The sequence below is a fragment of the Canis aureus genome, chromosome 9 (genome assembly GCF_053574225.1).
Source record: "Canis aureus isolate CA01 chromosome 9, VMU_Caureus_v.1.0, whole genome shotgun sequence".
Lineage (NCBI taxonomy): Eukaryota > Metazoa > Chordata > Mammalia > Carnivora > Canidae > Canis > Canis aureus.
The window spans coordinates 76,885,978-76,904,811 of record NC_135619.1 but is presented as its reverse complement, the minus strand read 5'-3'; the positions used below and the strand labels follow the sequence as shown (position 1 = coordinate 76,904,811).

At 41.1% G+C, this 18,834-nt stretch overlaps 1 pseudogene and 1 gene segment (V, D, J or C); both read left to right on the top strand.

Annotated features, from left to right (window-relative positions):
* Positions 1 to 18,834, top strand: part of LOC144319968 (immunoglobulin heavy variable 3-74 pseudogene) — a 147,812-nt pseudogene that overhangs the window by 80,259 nt on the left and 48,719 nt on the right. The gene's annotated exons all lie outside the window — the stretch shown is intronic.
* Positions 4,657 to 5,257, top strand: LOC144321277 (immunoglobulin heavy variable 3-23-like). The segment is given in 2 exon segments: positions 4,657 to 4,811; positions 4,938 to 5,257. Coding segments are annotated over 2 exon segments (366 nt in total).

The window sequence follows — 18,834 nt, the reverse complement described above, 5'->3', positions numbered from 1 at the left end:
TAAAAAAAGAAAGAAAGCAGGGGTAGCCATCCTTATATCAGATAAATTAAAGTTTATCCCAAAGACTGTAGTAAGAGATGAACAGGGACACTATATCATACTTATCATCCATACATAGAGGATCTATCCAACAAGAGGACATAACAATCATGAATATTTATGCACCGAATGTGGGAGGCGCCAGTCATATCAATCAACTAATAACCAAAGTTAAGACATACTTAATAATAATACACTTATACTTGGTGACATGAATATAGTGCTTTCTACAATCGACAGGTCTTCTAAACACAACATCTCCAAAGAAACAAGATCTTTATTTGTACACTGGACCAGATGGATTTCACAGATATTTATAGAACTTTACATCCAAACACAACTGAATACACATTCTTTTCAAGTGCACATGGAACTTTTTCCAGAATAGACCGCATACTGGGTCACAAATCAGGTCTTAACTAATACCAAATCATTGGGATCGTCCCCTGCATATTTTCAGACCATAATGCTTTGAAACTAGAGCTAAATTCCAATAAGAAGTTTGGAAGGATTTCAAACACGTGGAGGTTAAGGACCATCCTGCTAAAAGATGAAACGGTCAACCAGGAAATTAGGGAAGAATTAAAAAGATTCATGGAAACTAATGAGAATGAAGATACAACCATTCAAAATCTTTGGGATACAGCAAGAGGAGTCCTGACGGGGGAAATACATCACAATACAAGCATCCATCCAAAAACTGGAAAGAACCCAAATCCAAAAGAGAACCTTCACCTAAAGGAGCTGGAGAAGGAACAGCAAATAAACCATCACTCAGCAGAAGAAGTGAGTTAAAGATACAAGCGGAACTCAATGAAAGAAAAACCAGAACTGTGGAAGAGATTAACAAAACCAGGAGTTGGTTCCATGAAAGAATTTAAGACAGATAAATCATTAGCCAGCTTTATTAAAGAGAAGAGAGAAAAGACTCAAATTAAGAAAATCATGAATGACAAAGGAAAGATCACCACCAATACCAAGGAAATACAAACGATTTTAAAATTTATTATGAACAGCTATATGCCAATAAATTAGGAAATCTAGAAGAAATGGATGCATTTCTGGAAAACCACAAGCTACCAAAACTGGAACAGGAAGAAATAGAAAACCTGAACAGGCCAATAACCAGGGAGGAAATTGAAGCAGTCATCAAAAGCCTCCCAAGACACAAAATCCAGAGCCAGATGGCTTCCCAGGGAAATTCTATCAAACGTATAAAGAAGAAACCCTACCTATTCGACTAAAGCTGCTTGGAAAGACAAAAAGAGATAGAGTACTTCCAAACTCGTTCCATGGGGCCAGCATCACCTTAATTCCAAAACCGGACAAAGACCCCACCAAAAAGGAGAATTATAGATTAATATCCCTGATGAACATGGATGCAAAAATTCTCAACAAGGTACTAGCCAATAGGATCCAAAAATACATTAAGAAGATTATTCACCATGACCAAGTGGGAGTTATCCCCAGGATGCAAAGCTGGTTCAACACTTATAAAACAAAAAATGTGATTGGTCATATCAGCAAGAGAAAAACCAAGAACCATATGATCCTCTCATTAGATGCAGAGAAAGCATTTGACAAAAGAGAGCATCCATTCCTGATCAAAACTCTTCAGAGTGTAGGAATAGAGAAAACATTCCTCAGCACCTTAAAAGCCATCTTGAAAAGCTCACAGCAAATATCGTTCTCAATGGGGAAACACTGGGAGCCTTTCCCCTAAGATCAGGAACATGACAGGGCCGTCCACTCTCACCATTGCTATTCAACATAGTACTAGAAGTCCTGGCCTCAGAGATCAGGCAACAACAACAACAACAACAAAAAAGACATTCAAATTGACGAAGAAGTCAAACACTTTCTCTTTGCAGATGATATGATATTGTATGTAGAAAACCCAAAGACTCCACCTCAATTGCTAGAACTCATAGAGCAATTCAGCAGTTTGCAGGATACAAAATAAATGCCCAGAAATCAGTGACATTTGTATACATTAACAATTAGACTAAAGAAAGACAAATTAAGGAATTGATCGCATTTACAATTGCATCCAAAAGCATAAGATACCTAGGAATTAAATTAGCCAAATAAGTAAAGGATCTAAAGCCTAAAAACTACAGAACACTTCAGAAAGAAATTGAGGAAGACACAAAGAGATGGAAAAACATTCCATGATCATGGATTGGCAGAATTAATATTGTGAAAATGTCAATGTTACCCAGGGCAATTTACACGTTTAATACAATCCCTATCAAAATAACATGGACTTTCTCAGAGAGTTTGAACAAATTATTTTAAGATTGGTGTGGAATCAGAAACGACCCCGAATAGCCAGGGGAATTTTAAAAAAGAAAACCATAGCTGGGGGCATCACAATGCCAGATTTCAGGTTGTACTACAAAGCTGTGGTCATCAAGACAATGTGGTACTGGCACAAAAACAGACACATAGATAAAAGGAACAGAATAGAGGACCCAGAAGTGGACCCTCAACTTTATGGTCAACTAATATTTGATAAAGGAGGAAAGACTATCCACTGGAAAAAAGACAGTCTCTTCAATAAATGGTGCTGGGAAAATTGGACATCCACATGCAGAAGAATGAAACTGGAACACTCTCTTGCACCATACACAATGATGAGCCCCAAATGGATGAAAGATCTAAATATGAGACAAGGTTCCATCAAAATCCTAGAGGAACACAGGCAACACCCTTTTTGAACTTGGACACAGCAACTTCTTGCAAGATACATCCATGAAGGCAAGAGAAACAAAAGCAAAAAAGATTCTTGGGGCTTCAACAAGATAAAAAGCTTCTACACAGCAAAAGAAACAGACAACTAACTAAAAAAAAACAACTGCAGAATTCGAAAAGATATTTGAAAATGACCTATCAGATAAAGGGCTAGTATCCAAGATCTATAAAGAACTTATTAAACTCAACAGTAAAGAAACAAACAATCCAATCATGAAATGGGCAAAACACATGAACAGAAATATCACAGAGGAAGACATAGACATGTTCAACAAGCACATGATAAAATGCTCCGCATCACTTGCCATCAGGGAAATACAAATCAAAACCACAATGAGATGCTACCTCACACCAGTGAAACTGGGGAAAATTAACAAGGCAGGAAGCCACAAATTTTGGAGAGGACGTGGAGTTAAGGGGAACACTTTTGCACTGTTGGTGGGAATGCGAACTCGTGCAGCCACTCTGGATAATTGTGTGAGGTTCCTTACAGAGTTAAAAATAGATCTGTCCTATATATAAATTAGTGAAAGGGAATAAAGGGAAAGGGGAGAAAATGAGTGAAATATCAGCGAGGGAGACAGAACATGAGAAACACCTCACTCTGCGAAATGAACAGGGGTACTGGAAGGAGAAGTGAGCAACAGATTCGGGTGCCTGAGTGATGGTCACTGAGGGGGGCACTTGGCAGGATGAGCATTGGGTGTTATGCTATATGTTGGCAAATTGAAATCCAATAAAAAATATTAAAATAAAATAAAAGGAAAGTGAGTCTCCCTGATGGCAGGAAATAAATTTGTGATGGGAATGATTCATTCCTTGTACCAGAAGGTGAGAACCATCGTCAGAACCAGAATAAGGATCACAGGATCCAGAAGGCTATGCAAACAATTCATGTCAGCTCCTCACTCATTCACTGACCCAAACCCAAATCCTGGTCTTAATTAACCACGAACACAGTTTCGTATTGTCTAACAGATAGAAGTGCTGCCTACAGTGATCATTGTCTGGGTGTCGTATTTTACATAGCTTATGCATGTGGAAAATGAAATGCATCTCCACTTAGATTTGTCTTGTGTCTACTGAGTTATTAGACTAGACATAGAAACCAGAAGAATAGAAGAGAAATCTTTCTGCCCCAACAAGCTGATTTCCATGGGAAATTAGTCAATAAAAAATAAAAATAAATAAAATCAGTAGATAAAAAGAAAATTGTTTCCAAATGACATGATCCGATATGGGGGCAATGTCTACAAAATCCACAAACTCTAGGAAATAATTATTTCATGCAATATTCAGGATATAAAATAAACAAATACAGTTATGATTCCACACAAGACAAAAAACTATCTTTATCAAATTAACAAAAATAGTCCCTTCAATGAGCATCAAAAATAAATATTTAGCAGTAAATTTCAATAGTAGATAAAATATCATACTAAAAATGACCTATTTTGATGAAGGACTTTTTTTAATTTTTATTTTTTAAAAGACTTTACTTATTTATTCATGAGAGACACAGAGAGAAAGAAAGGCAGAGACACAGGCAGAGGGAGAAGCAAGCTCCATGCAGGGAGCCTGATGTGGGACTTGATCCCAGGTCTCCAGGATCAGGCCCTAGGCTGAAGGCAGGCACTAAACTGCTGAGTCACCCAGGGATCCCTTAATGAAAGACTTTTTAAAAAGAAAACAAAAATGAAAAGGCAACACCGCTCCCAGATGAGAACTTCATATTTCCACAGTGACATCTGCACAAAGTGATCTGCAAAGGTAATGCAATCCTTGCTATTAACTTGTTGATATCCAATTATAGTAAAGAGCTGAAGATATAGTCAGATGACATGCAAATAGGGCCCTCTCTCCGCTGATTAAACCAGCCCAGCCCTTACCCTGCAGCTGGGAGAGGAGCCCCAGCCCCAGGATCCACAGGTGACCCCATTCAGGGATCAAGACAGAACACAGGCAACGCACCATGGAGTCTGTGCTCAGCTGGCTTTTCCTTGTCGCTATTTTAAAAGGTAATTCATGTCGCTATTTTAAAAGGTAATTCATGGAGAACAAGAGACCTTGAGTATGTGAGTGGAGGCAAATGAGAGAAACGGGATGTGGGGCAGTTTTCTGACCAGGATGTCTTGTGTTTGCAGGCGTCCAAGGTGAGGTGCAGCTGGTGGAGTCTGGAGGAGACCTGGTGAAGCCTGGGGGGTCCCTGAGACTTTCCTGTGTGGCCTCTGGATTCACCTTCAGTAGCTATGACATGGACTGGGTCCGCCAGGCTCCAGGGAAGGGGCTGCAGTGGCTCTCAGAAATTAGCAGTAGTGGAAGTAGCACATACTACGCAGACGCTGTGAAGGGCCGATTCACCATCTCCAGAGACAACGCCAAGAACACGCTGTATCTGCAGATGAACAGCCTGAGAGCCGAGGACACGGCCGTGTATTACTGTGCAAGGGACACAGTGAGGTGACCTCTGTGTGAGCCCAGACACAAACCTCCCTGTAGAAGGGGATCGGGACCACCAGGGGGTGCACACTCCTCACCACTTCCCTCTTGAAGGCCCAGGAGCAGGTGCAGATGGATGTTATGGGGAGGTTTCCTGTCAGGGCCCGGGCTTCCTCTCCATGGAGCAGTTTCCACAGGAGCCGTAGACAAATGGTTCTGTGCTTATCTACTCAATCTCTGATTTAGAAACTTCCTTTTTATAGGAAACGACTACTATAACAGGCACAAAAGACAGAGTTGCTTACACTTGCTTACTACTTTCCCTAAACATCAATCAATTGCAAATATCTCCATGTACATCAACTAAATCTTTACCAAAGCCACACCTGCCTTCCCTGTGCATCACAGGACCACCCAGTTCAACGAGCATGATTCCTAGAAGCAGCATAAAGTGCCTGGTGGACATGAGGCTACAGAGGCATCAACCATCTAAAGCTAAAGAAGAAAGACTCCTGGTGGCGTCACTATATTTGACCATGCCCACAGCTTCAATGTTAGTACAGACTGGAAGGAAGGGTAGCCTCTACCGGATATGCTGTGGATGCAGAATCTGAGGATCACACACACACACACACAGAGAGAGAGAGAGAGAGAGAGAGAGAGAGAATAGTATAAAGGCTTTATCAATTGTCTTTTGAGAGCAGGGCAGACCTCTCAGCAAGTCATAAATGGTTGGATGGAGCCAGGAAAGGACACCAGCTCAGAAAGCGTGTTGTGGTTCAGTGGTGGGAAAAGGTTCTTGCTCCAGGAGGGACTTGTGTGGAGTCAGTGTCCCCTCTGCATCAATGGAGGGAATTCAAGGTTACCTCCTGGATTTCCCATGAGTGGGGCAGGAGGAGAGGTGGCAGGACTGGTGATCAAGGAGCTAGCAGTTAAGACTCAAAGAATGCACTGTGATGACAAATTCCACTAACCAATTTTGAAAACAGGGATAACAAAAGAAGAGAGGGAGGCTTCCACCTACAGGGAATAACTCATTGATCACTGGGTGCTGATATCAGCTCACTGTGTGTGACCTTTACCATCCCCATGTTGGAACCTAACCTCCATGTGATGGGAGGAGGTGGGGCCTTAGGGGAGCACTTAGGTCAGAAGTTGCAGCCTCATGATTGGATCAGGGCCCTTATACACCAGGACTGGGAAAGCCTCCTGCCCACTAGCCCCATGTGAGGTGATAGAGAAAGGACAGGCTAGGACGTGGGTCTTCTCCAGACACCTCATCTGCCTGCACCTGGACCTCAGACTCCCCAGACCCCAGAACTATGAGAATGAGTGTCTGTTGTTTAATCCACCCATTATGGGAATGCGATGATATCACCAAACACACTAAAACAGGGTCTCACCACTTTTTAGTCCTTTACAACTTGTCCCAGGAAAACACTCAGGTTATAGCAAAACAGAGCAGGAAACCCACACCTAGACTCACTGTACTCAGCCAACTTCCATGCTCCTGTCCTTAGTAGCTGTGCATCACGTTGGTACCACACATTCTTCCTACCAGACTGGGGTTCTTTAGACCCATTAGTATCCTGGGATTTCTCCATATTTACCACCTGAGCATCTTTAACCCAGGGACTTCCCCATGGAAGCAGACATCTAAAAGTTCAGATTTTCCTGTCTGCTGCTCATAATACTTTGCAGAAGCTTCTGGAAGTAGCTTCCCTCCTGCCTTCATCACCACATCTATATCTCCCCATGACAACATCCACATCTCCTACATCCCAAAAGGAGGTCGATTTTCTACGTGTGCACTTGCAGTTTTGTTCTGTGAGACCTTTGTGTGATTTCATGCATGTTCAGAATTATTCAATAACTACCTATTCTAGGAACAAGTCAAGCTCAAGGACCCATGATCCAGCATTTTAACTCCTCCTTCCCAATGCTGTTATAGCAAAGGCGGTGTGTGGAATTCCTTCTGCTTTATATGCTGAAGATCAAATGTGAATCTGGTATTTTATGTCAAAATTACCTAAATTTGTTTCCATCCCTACTCTTATCTCAGTGCTAAGGATTCATTACCTGTTTGAGTGTATGTTATACAATTATTATATTATTTTGCATAATAATGGTTGATCACTGAGGGGGGCACTTGATGAGATGAGCACTGGGTTTTGTTCTATATGTTGGCAAATTGAACACCAATAAAAAATAAAAATAATAATAATAATGGTTGACTTTTGTGTTCCATGAAAATCATCTCACTAATGAGTGACAAAGAGAGAAAGCACTTCTCACCATGTGATATGGGCTTCAGGCAGGAGGTGAGGCAACTTCCCAAGGACAAGAATTGAAGACATATTATTATCAATTATTATTGTCTTCCTACAGTGGATATAGCTGTATGTTATATGGTGTGGGCTGCTGGCCATCTCCCTGATGCACACAATCCCCTCAGGGATGGGAACTGCTGGATCTGGAGGTAAAACAGAAGTCCTGTATCAGTTGGCATGGCCAAAGGGACTTACGTGAGAAACCCAAAATTGAGGTGGATCAGAGCTGCAAAATGGAATTCAATACTACATATCAGCATTTTCTCTAAGTCTCTACCTTCCTCTCTGTGTTAGAAAAGACAGTTTATGGTTCGTGCTACAAAAATAAGACCTTTATGAAAAGATGTCATATAGGCTCCTGAGTCAGGCACATCAGAGAATGCCTCAGGTATGTGCTGTGTGCACTGTGCTGTTCTGTTTTGGCTGCTCTTTCCTTCAAGTCAGGTGTCTCAGCGGCTCTCCCTGCCTGCAGTGGGCAGTGTGTTGTCCTTGCCAAGTTTGTGATGAGTTTTAACTGGGTGTGCTCTGCTCAGCTTGTTAAATGAGCCCTGATACCACCTCCACTAGAACTGAGGCCCTGAAGAATTATCTGGTCAGGAGATGTGGGTGGGAAAGGGTGCAGCCTCTCTGGGAATCAGTATGGTGGTGCCTTAGAACACAGATCATCTCCTTCTAAATATAACAGTAGGGCAAGCATAAAACAACAGGTATTAACATTCCTGTTCCAGAAGTGGAAAATTAAAGTTAAAAAGACATCACAACTTAACAATGCATATCCATCTGGGAAAACTCCATTAGGATGAAGTCAAGAGAGTGTTCTGAATCTCAGACTCCAACTACTGGCTATTTTTCTATCTGGGTCAACCCTTCCTAATCCTTGAAGTTGGTACAGGTTTGAGGCTGAGCATTTTGTCAGTCTATTTATTATAATTTGAGTCCAGAAAACTTCTTTCACTTTTTCTCTTTTATTTAATATACAATGCTTCTGACTCTTAAAAATGTTAAGAACGAGTAGATACAAGATTCTGGATCACCTCTGACTACAGTAAAGGAAGCAGATTTACAGGCCAGGAACATACTGCGGAGGCAAAGATGGTAAATAAGTAGAGGGACACAACCTCTGAACAGGAGGAGGCTCTAGGATACTTATGCTGCAAGTGTCTCATGTTTGCTTGTGGGCACAGGAGAAGGGAAGTAAAGGGGTCCGTGCATCTCTGCAGGGATCCTGAGATCCAACAGGTGCACTGGGACTATCAGGAGACATTCACACCCATCAGGAAGCTCAGGAACTTGGGAGCACTTAATCCAGGGAAGGAGGTCAGTTGAGCAGTCGTCTCATCTTAGGGTCTTAGCATCATGCTCTGAAAACTTCCTGACATGAACACTGGGAACAATTTCTAAACCTGGTAAGATGGCAAGATGGCATAAGAGTAGGGTCTCCAAGTAACCTGTCCCCACCAACTTACATAGATAACTTTCAAATCATCCTGCAAACCTACAAATTCAGTCTGAGATTTAAAGAAAGAACAGCTGGTTTTGATTTGTATTTCCCTGATGGCAAGTGATGCAGAGCATTTTCTCATGTGTGTGTTGGCTATGTCTATGTCTTCCTCTGTGAGATTTCTGATCATGTCTTTTGCCCATTTCATGACTAGATTGTTTGTTTCTTTGCTGTTGAGTTTAAGAAGTTCTTTATAGATCTTGGAAACTAGCCCTTTATCTGACATGTCATCTGCAAATATCTTCTCCCATTCTGTAGGTTGTCTTTTAGTTTTGTTGGCTGTATCTTTTCCTGTGCAAAAGCTTCTTATCTTGATGAAGTCCCAATAGTTCTTTTTTGCTTTTGTTTCCTTTGCCTTCGTGGATGTATCTTGCAAGAAGTTACTGTGGCCGAGTTCAAAAAGGGTGTTGCCTGTGTTCTCCTCTAGGATTTTGATGGAATCTTGTCTCACATTTAGATCATTCATCCATTTTAAGCTTATCTTTGTGTATGATGCAAGAGAGTGGTCTAGTTTCATTCTTCTGCATGTGTATGTCCAATTTTCCCAGCACCATTTATTGAAGATACTGTCTTTCTTCCAGTGGATAGTCTTTCCTCCTTTAACAAATATTAGTTGACCATAAAGTTGAGGGTCTACTTCTAGGTTCTCTATTCTGTTCCATTGATCTATGTGTCTGTTTTTGTGCCAGTACCACACGGTCTTGATGACCACAGCTTTGTAGTACAACCTGAAATCCGGCATTGTGATGCCCCCAGATATAGTTTTCTTTTTTGAAATTCCCCTGGCAGATCGCTGGGTGGCGCAGCGGTTTGGCGCCTGCCTTTGGCCCAGGGCACAATCCTGGAGACCCGGATCGAATCCCACGTCGGGCTCCCAGTGCATGGAGCCTGCTTCTCCCTCTGCCTGTGTCTCTGTCTCTCTCTCTGTGTGTGACTATCATAAATAAATAAAAAAAATTTGAAATTCCTCTGGCTATTCACGGTCTTTTCTGATTCCACACAAATCTTAAAATAATTTGTTCTAACTCTATGAAGAAAGTCCATGGTATTTTGATAGGGATTGCATTAAACGTGTAAATTTTAAAAAAAATAAACGTGTAAATTGCCCTGAGTAACACTGACATTTTCACAATATTAATTTTGCCAATCCATGAGCATGGAATATTCTTCCCTCTCTTTGTGTCTTCCTCAATTTCTTTCAGAAGTGTTCTGTAGTTTTTAGGGTATATATCCCTTACCTCTTTGGTTAGGTTTATTCCTAGGAATCTGATGCTTTTTGTTGCAATTGCAAATGGGATTGATTCCGTAATTCCTCTTTCTTCAGTATCATTGTTAGTGTATAGAAATGCCACTGACTTCTGGGCATTGATTTTGTATCCTGGCAAATTGCTGTATGAGTTCTAGCAATAGTGGGGTGGAGTCTTTAGGGTTTTCTACGTAGAGTATCATGTCATTGACGAAGAGGGAGAGTTTGACTTCTTCTTTGCTACTTTGAAAATCAAATGAGATGCCACCTCACACCAGTGAGAATGGGGAAAATTAACAAGGCAGGAAACTACAAATGTTAGAGAGGATGCGGAGAAATGGGAACCCTCTTGCACTGTTGGTGAGAATGTGAAATGGTGCAGCCACTCTGGAAAACTGTGTGGCGGTTCCTCAAAGAGTTAAAAATAGATCTGCCCTACAGCCCATCAATTGCATTACTGGGGATTTACCCCAAAGATACAGATGCAATGAGACACTGGGACACCTGCACCCCAGTGTTTCTAGCAGCAATGTCCACAATAATCAAACTGTGGAAGGAGCCTCGGTGTCCACCGAAAGATGAATCGATAAAGAAGATGTGGTTTATGTATACAATGGAATATTACTCAGCCATTAGAAATGACAAATACCCACCATTTGCTTTGATGTGGATGCAACTGGAGGGTATTTTGCTGAGTGAAATAAGTCAATCGGAGAAGGACAAACATTATATGGTCTCATTCATTTGGGGAATATAAATAATAGTGAAAGGGAAGAGAGGGGAAGGGAGAAGAAATGGATAGGAAATATCAGAAAGGGAGACAGAACATGGAGGACTCCTAACTCTGGGAAATGAACTAGGGGTGGTGGAAGGGGAGGAGGGCCGGGGGGTGGGGATGACTGGGTGGCGAGCACAGAGGGTGGTACTTGATGAGATGAGCACTGGGTGTTATTCTGTATGTTGGCAAATAGAACACCAATAAAAAGATAAATTTATTATTTAAAAAAGGTATCCTTTGCTGTGCAAAAGCTTCTTATCTTGATGAAGTCCCAATAGTTCATTTTTGCTTTTGTTTCTTTTGCCTTCGTGGATGTATCTTGCAAGAAGTTACTGTGGCCGAGTTCAAAAAGGGTGTTGCCTGTGTTCATCTCTAGGATTTTGATGGAATCTTGTCCCACATTTAGATCTTCCATCCATTTTGAATTTATCTTTGTGTATGGTTAAAGAGAGTGGTCTAGTTTCATTCTTCTGCATGTGGATGTCCAATTTTCCCAGCACCACAGCTGGAATGCTACAGTGAGAAGAGTCTGCACTTCTATCAAGGTAGGAAGATGGAAAAAATATAAAGAAATAAAAAAGCATCCAAAGGGGAGGGGCCCACACGAAGAGCCAGGCTAAGGCCACCCGGCAAGTGCCCCAGGACAGGAAAGCCCAGACCCAAAAAAGTAGGAGCTTTACCAATCTTCCTGGAGGGAAAGCACCTGGTAGGGAGCTCGGATAGGATCCCAGGAAGAGCAGAGATGCCCTCAGGCTCCCAGGAGCACTAACAGAGATCTAAAAGGTATTATTCTAAGTGAAATAAGTCATTCAGAAAAGACAAAATGCCATAGGATTTCACTTACATGTGGAATTTACGAACAAAAACAAATGAACAAAGGGTAAAAAAGAGAGATAGAAGCAAACCAAGAAACAGATTATTAACACATGGATCACGGGAGGGTTACAAGAGGGGAGGAGTGTGGGGAATAACAAATCAGATGGGAAATAAAGAGAGCATTACTCTAATGAGCACAAGTGATTTATGGAGGTATTGAATCACTACATGCATACCTAAAGCTAATATCACACAGCATATTAGCTAACTCTCATTAAAATAAAAATTAATTTTTTATTTTTCTATTTATTTATTTTTTATTTAAATTCAAATACCGCATCATCAGTTTCAGATGTACTGCTCAATAATTCATCAGATGCATAAACCCCCCAGTTCTCATCACATCATGAGCCCTCCTTAATGTCCATCACCCAGTTACCCATCCCCCCACCTCCCCTACAGCAACCCTCATGTTTTTCCCAGAGTTGAGTCTCCCATGGTTTGTCTCCGTCTCTGATTTCAGCCCATTCTCTTTCTCCTCTGTCCCTTATGGTCCTCTGCACTATTGCTTATATTCCGTATATTGAAGTAACTATGTGATTATTGTCTTTCTCCAATCGACTTAACTCACTTGACATGATACCCTCCAGTTTCATCCCTATGGATATAAATGGTAGTAATTGATCTTTTCTGGAGGCTTAGGAATAGTCCACTGTGTATTTACCACATCTTTAACCATTCATCTGTCAGAAGACATCTAGGCTCTTTCCACAGTGTGGCTACTGTGGAGATGGCTGCTATGAACATGGAATGTAGGCACCACGTTACTTCACTACATAAGTATCTTTGGGGTGAATAACCAGTAGTGCAATTGCAGGATCATAAGGTAGCTCTATTTTCAAGTTATACAGAAACATCAAAAATATTTTCCAAAGTGGATGGACCACCTTGCATTCCCACCAACAATTCACCACATCCTCACCAACATTTGTTTTCCCTATCCTGTTGATTTTAGCCATTCTCACTGGTGTGAAGTGGCATCTCATTGTGGTTTTCATGGATATTTCCTGAGGCCAAGTAATGGGGAATATTTTTTCATGTCTCTGTTGGATATTCATATGTCTTCAGTGGAGAAATGACTATCTCTTCTGCCCATTTCTTGACTAGATTATGTGGTTTTTTGCATGTTGATGTTGATAAGTCCATTATAGATCTTGGGAATAGGCCTTTATTTGACATTTTATTTGCAAATATCTTCTCCCATTCCATAGGTTGCTTTTAGTTTTGGTGACTGTTTCCTTTTGCTGTGAATATGTTTTTATCCTGATGAATCCCAAGAGTTCATTTCAGCTTTTGTTTCTTATGGCTTCAGAGAAGTGACTGCTGAGACGTTGCTGCTGCTGAGGTCAAAAAGTTTGTTACCTGTGTTCTCCCCTAGGATTTGGATAGTTTTCTGGCTCCCATTTAGATCTTTCATTCACGTTGAGTTTATCTGTGTGTGTGGTGTGAAGGAATGGTCATTTTATGCTTTTGCTTGTGGCTCTCCAATTATCTCACCTTCATTTATTAAATAGACTGTCCTCCTTTTGATTGGATATTCTTGTTTGCTTTGTCAAAGATGAGTTGACCAAGGAGTTTAGGGTCCATTTCTCAGTTCTGTATTCAGTTCCACTAATCTATTTGTCTGTTTTTGTGTCAATACAATACTATCTTGATGATCATCTCTTTGTAAGTCAGGTGTTGTGATACCCTAGCTTTGGGTTTCTAACTCAACATTCTTTTGCCTTGGGATCCTTGGATGGCTCAGCAGTTTGTCACCTGCCTTTGGCCCAGGGTATGATCCTGGAATCCCAGAATTGAGTTTCACATTGTGCTCCCTGCATGGAGCTGGTTTCTCCCTCTGCCTGTGTCTCTGCCCCCCTGTCTCTCATGAATAAATGAGAGATGATAAATAAACGTTTTTATTTATTTATTCATGACAGACAGACAGACAGACAGAGAGACGCAGAGACACAGGCGGAAGGAGAAGCAGGCTCCATGCAGGGAACCTGACATGGGACTCCATCCCCGGTCTCCAGGATCACACCCTGAGTGAGGGTGGCGCTAAACCCCTGAGCCACCTTGAATTCCCCTAAATAAATAAAATCTTTAAAAACAAATTACTTTGCCTATTCAGGGTCTTTTCTGGTTCTATATGAATAATAGAATGATTTATTCCAACTCTGTAAGAGCAATCCATGTTATTTTTTATGGAAGTTTAACTTGATGATATGTAGCATACCACCCAGTGCTCATCTGTCAAGTGCCCCCCTCAGGGACTGTCACCCAGTCACTGCATCACCTCCATCCATCTTTCATTCCACTACTCCTTGTTCCTTTCCCAGAGTTAGGAGTCTTTCATCTTCTGTGACCATCACTGATATGTTCACTCATTTTCTCTCCTTTCCCCTTTATTCCCTTTCACTATTTTTTATATTCCCCAAATGAATGAGACCATATGATGTTAATCTTTCTCCAATTGACTTATTTCACTAGCATAATACCCTCTAAGTCCATCCACGTCGAAACAAAAGGTGGGTATTTGTCGTTTCTAATGGCTGAGTAATATTCCATTGTATACATAAACCACATTTTCTTTATCCACTCATCTGTCGATGGACACTGAGGCTCCTTCCACAGTTTGGCTATTGTGGACATTGCTGCTAGAAACATCGGGGTGCAGGTGTACTGGCGTTTCGTTGCATCTGTATCTTTGGGGTAAATCCCCAACAGTGCAACTGCTGGGTCCCAGGGAAGATCTATTTTTAACTCTTTGAGGAACCTCTGCACAGTTTTCCAGATGGCTGCAGCAGTTCACATTTCCACCATCAGTGCAAGACTGTTCCCCCTTCTCCACATCCTCTCCAACATTCGTTGGTTCCCGTCTTGTTAATTTTCCCCATTCTCACTGGTGTGACAAGGGATCTCATTGTGGATTTGATTTGTATTTCGCTGATGGCAAGTGATGCGGAGCATTGTCTCATTGCTTGTTGGCCATGTCAATGTCATGATCTGTGAGATTTCTGTTCATGTTTTTTGCCCATTTCATGATTGGATTGTTTGTTTCTTTGCTGTTGAGTTTAATAAGTTCTTTATACATCTTGGATACTAGCCTTTTCTCTGATACATCATTTGCAAATACCTTCTCTCATTCTATAGGTTGTCTTATAGTTTTGTTGACTTTTTCTTTGTGCACAAGATACTTATCTTGAAGAAGTCTCAATAGTTCATTTTTGCTTCCATTTCTTTTGCCTTCGTGGATGTATCTTGGAAGAAGTTGCTGTGGTTGAGTTCAAAAAGGGTGTTGCCTGTGTTCTCCTCTGGGATTTTAATGGAATCTTGTCTCACATTTAGATCTTTCATCCATTTTGAGTTTATCTTTGTGTATGGTGAAAGAGAGTGGTCTAGTTTCATTCTTCGGTATTGGAGGTCCAATTTTCACAGCACCATTTATTGAAGAGACTGTCTTTCTTCCAATGGATAGTCTTTCCTCCTTTATCGAATATTAGTTGACCATAAAGTTCAGGGTCCACTTCTGGGTTCTCTATTCTGTTCCATAGATCCCTGTGTCTTTTTTTGTGCCAGTACCACACTGTCTTGATGACCACAGCTTTGTAGTACAACCTGAAATCTGGCATTGTGATGCTCCCAGATATGGTTTTCTTTTTTAAAATTCCCCTGGCTATTTGAGGTCTTTTCTGATTCTACACAATCTTAAAATAATTTGTTCTAACTACCTGAAGAAAGTCCATGGTATTTTGATAGGGATTGCATTAAACGTGTATATTGCTCTGGGTAATATTGACATTTTCATAATATTAATTCTGCCAATCAATGAGCATGGAATATTTTTCCATTTCTTTGTTTCTCCCTCAATTTCTATCAGAAGTGTTCTATAGTTTTGAGGGTATAGATCCTTTACCTCTTTGGTTGGGTTTATTCCTAGGTATCTTATGCTTTTGGGTGCAATTGTAAATGGGATTGACTCCGTAATTTCTCTTTCTTCAGTCTCATTGTTAGTGTATAGAAATGCCTTAGATTTCTGGGCACTGATTTTGTATCCTGCCATGCTACCAAATTCCTATATGAGTTCTAGCAATCTTGGGGTAGAGGCTTTTGGATTTTCTATGTAGGGTATCATGTCATTGGGGAAGAGGGAGAGATTGACTTCTTATTTGCCAATTTGAATGCCTTTAATGTCTTTTTGTTGTCTGATTGCTGAGGCTAGGACTTCCAGTACTATGTTGAATAGCAGTGGTGAGAGTGGACATCCCTGTCTTGTTCCTGATCTTAGGGGAAAGACTCCCAGTGCTTCCCCATTGAGAATGATATTTGCTGTGGGCTTTTCGTAGATGGCTTTTAAGATGTTGAGTAAGGTTCCCTCTATCCCTACTCCCTGAAGAGTTTTAATCAGGAATGGATGCTGTATTTTGTCAAATGCCTTCTCTGCATCTAATGAGAGGATCATATGTTTCTTGGTATTTCTCTTGCTGATACACACACAACCAATCACATTGATTGTTTTACAAGTGCTGAACAAACCTTGTGTCCCGGGGATAAATACTACTAGGTCATGGTGAATAATGTTCTTAATGTACTATTGCATCCTATTGGCTAGTATCTTGTTGAGAATTTTTGCATCCATGTTCATCAGGGATATTGGTCTGTAATTCTCCTTTTTGATGGGGTCTTTGTCTGGTTTTGGAATTGAGGTGATGTTGGCCTCATAGAACGAGTTCGGAAGTACTCCATCTCTTTCTATCTTTCCAAACAGCTTGAGTAGAATAGGTATGGTTTCTTCTTTAAATATTTGATAGAATTCCCCTGGGAAGCCATCTGGCCCTGGACTCTTGTGTCTTGGGAGGTTTTTGATGACTGCTTCAATTTCCTCCCTGGTTATTGGCCTCTTCAGGTTTTCTATTTCTTCCTGTTCCAGTTTTGATAGTTTGTGGCTTTCCAGGAATGCGTCCATTTCTTCTAGATTGCCTAATTTATTGGCATATAGCTGTTCATAATATGTTTTTAAAATCGTTTGTATTTCCTTGGTGTTGATAGTGATATCTCCTTTCTCATTCATGATTTTATTAATTTGAGTCTTCTTTCTCTTCTTTTTAATAAGCCTGGCTAATGGTTTATCTATCTTATTAATTCTTTCAAAGAACCAACCTCTGGTTTTGATTATCTGTTCCACAGTTCTTCTGGTCTCGATTTCGTTGAGTTCTGCTCCAATCTTTAGTAACTCTCTTCTTCTGCTGGGTGTAGGACCTTTGCTGTTTTTTCTCTAGCTCCTTTATGTGTAAGGTTAGCTTTTGTACTTGAGTTCTTTCCAGTTTTTGGATGGGTGCTTGTATTGTGATGTATTTCTCCCTCAGGATTGCTTTTGCTGCGTCCCAAAGATTTTGAACGGTTGTGTCTTCATTCTCATTAGTTTCCATGAAACTTTTTAATTCTTCCTTAATTTCCTGGTTGACCCTTTCATCTTTTAGCAAGATGGTCCTTAACCTCCACGTGTTTGAGGTCCTTCCAAACTTCTTGTTGTGATTTAGTTCTAATTTCAAGGCATTACATGTGAGAATATGCAGGGGACGATCCCAATCTTTTGGTATCGGTTCAGACCCGGTTGTGACCCGGTATAGGTCTATTCTGGAGAAAGTTCCATGTGCACTTGAGAAGAATGTGTATTCAGTTGAGTTTGGATGTAAAGTTCTGTAGATATCTGTGAAATCCATCTGGTCCAGTGTATCATTTAAAGCTCTTGTTTCTTTGGGGATGTTGTGTTTAGAAGACCTATCGAGTGTAGAAAGTACTAGATTGAAGTCACCAAGTATGTGTATTATTATCTAAGTATGTCTTAGTCTTCCTTATTAATTGATTGATATATTTCACAGCTCCCACATTCGGAGCATATATATTGATGATTGTTATTCCTTTTGTTGGATAGATCCTTTAAGTATGATATAGTGTCCCTCTTCACCTCTCACTACAGTCTTCAGGGTAAATTTTAGTTGATCTTATATAAGGATGGCTACCTCTGCTTTCGAGGACCATTTGAATGGTAAATGGTTCTCCAATCTTCTGTTTTCAGGCTTTAGGTGTCCTTCTGTGTAAAATGAGTCTCTTGTAGACAGCATATAGATGGGTCCTGCTTTTTTGTCCAGTCTGAAACTCTGCACCTTTTCATGGGGTCATTAAGCTCAGTCACGTTCAGAGTTACTATTTTTTTTTTTCAGAGTTACTATTGAAAGAAAGAAGGAAAGAAAAAAGAGAAAAGAAAAGAAAAGAAAAGGAAGAAAAAAGGAAAAAAAGAGAGAAGAAAAAGAGAAAGAAGAAGAAAGAAAGAAGAAAGGGGGTGGGGAAAGCAAACAGAAATTAAAAAGAAAAAAATATGGGGGAGTACCCTCTTATTCTGTATACTGTAAGTCCCCGGGCTTCCGCTGGAACTTTCCAGTGGTGCTTGGTCAATCATTTGTTTTTCCCCTCTCTTTCTAGCTGGTCTTCTGGGTGAGGGGCCTGTCGTGCTGATTTTCAAGTGTTAGCACTTGGGGGAGCTACTCTGCCCCCTGCCTGGTGTAAGGCTCAGTGAGTAATGTTTATCCTGTTTATCTGGTGAGGCCACTGTGAGGCTCAGTGGGGGTTGTTTACCCTGTGAGGTCCCAGGAGGAACAGTAACAGTGGAAGCAGCCACTTCTGGAGCCCTGGATTCAGCTCCCACAGTAGCTACAGAGCTCTCAGTCTGCAGGGTCCTGGATGCTCCAGGGCGGGACTGCTGATCTGTTCAGCTTGGGGCAGGAGTGTCCTTGTTGTCTGTGCCCTCACGGACTCTACCTGTCCCTGGGGGAGGTCGGATCCTGGGCTGTGTCCCCGGCGCCCTCTGCTCCCGGGCCTGCACCAT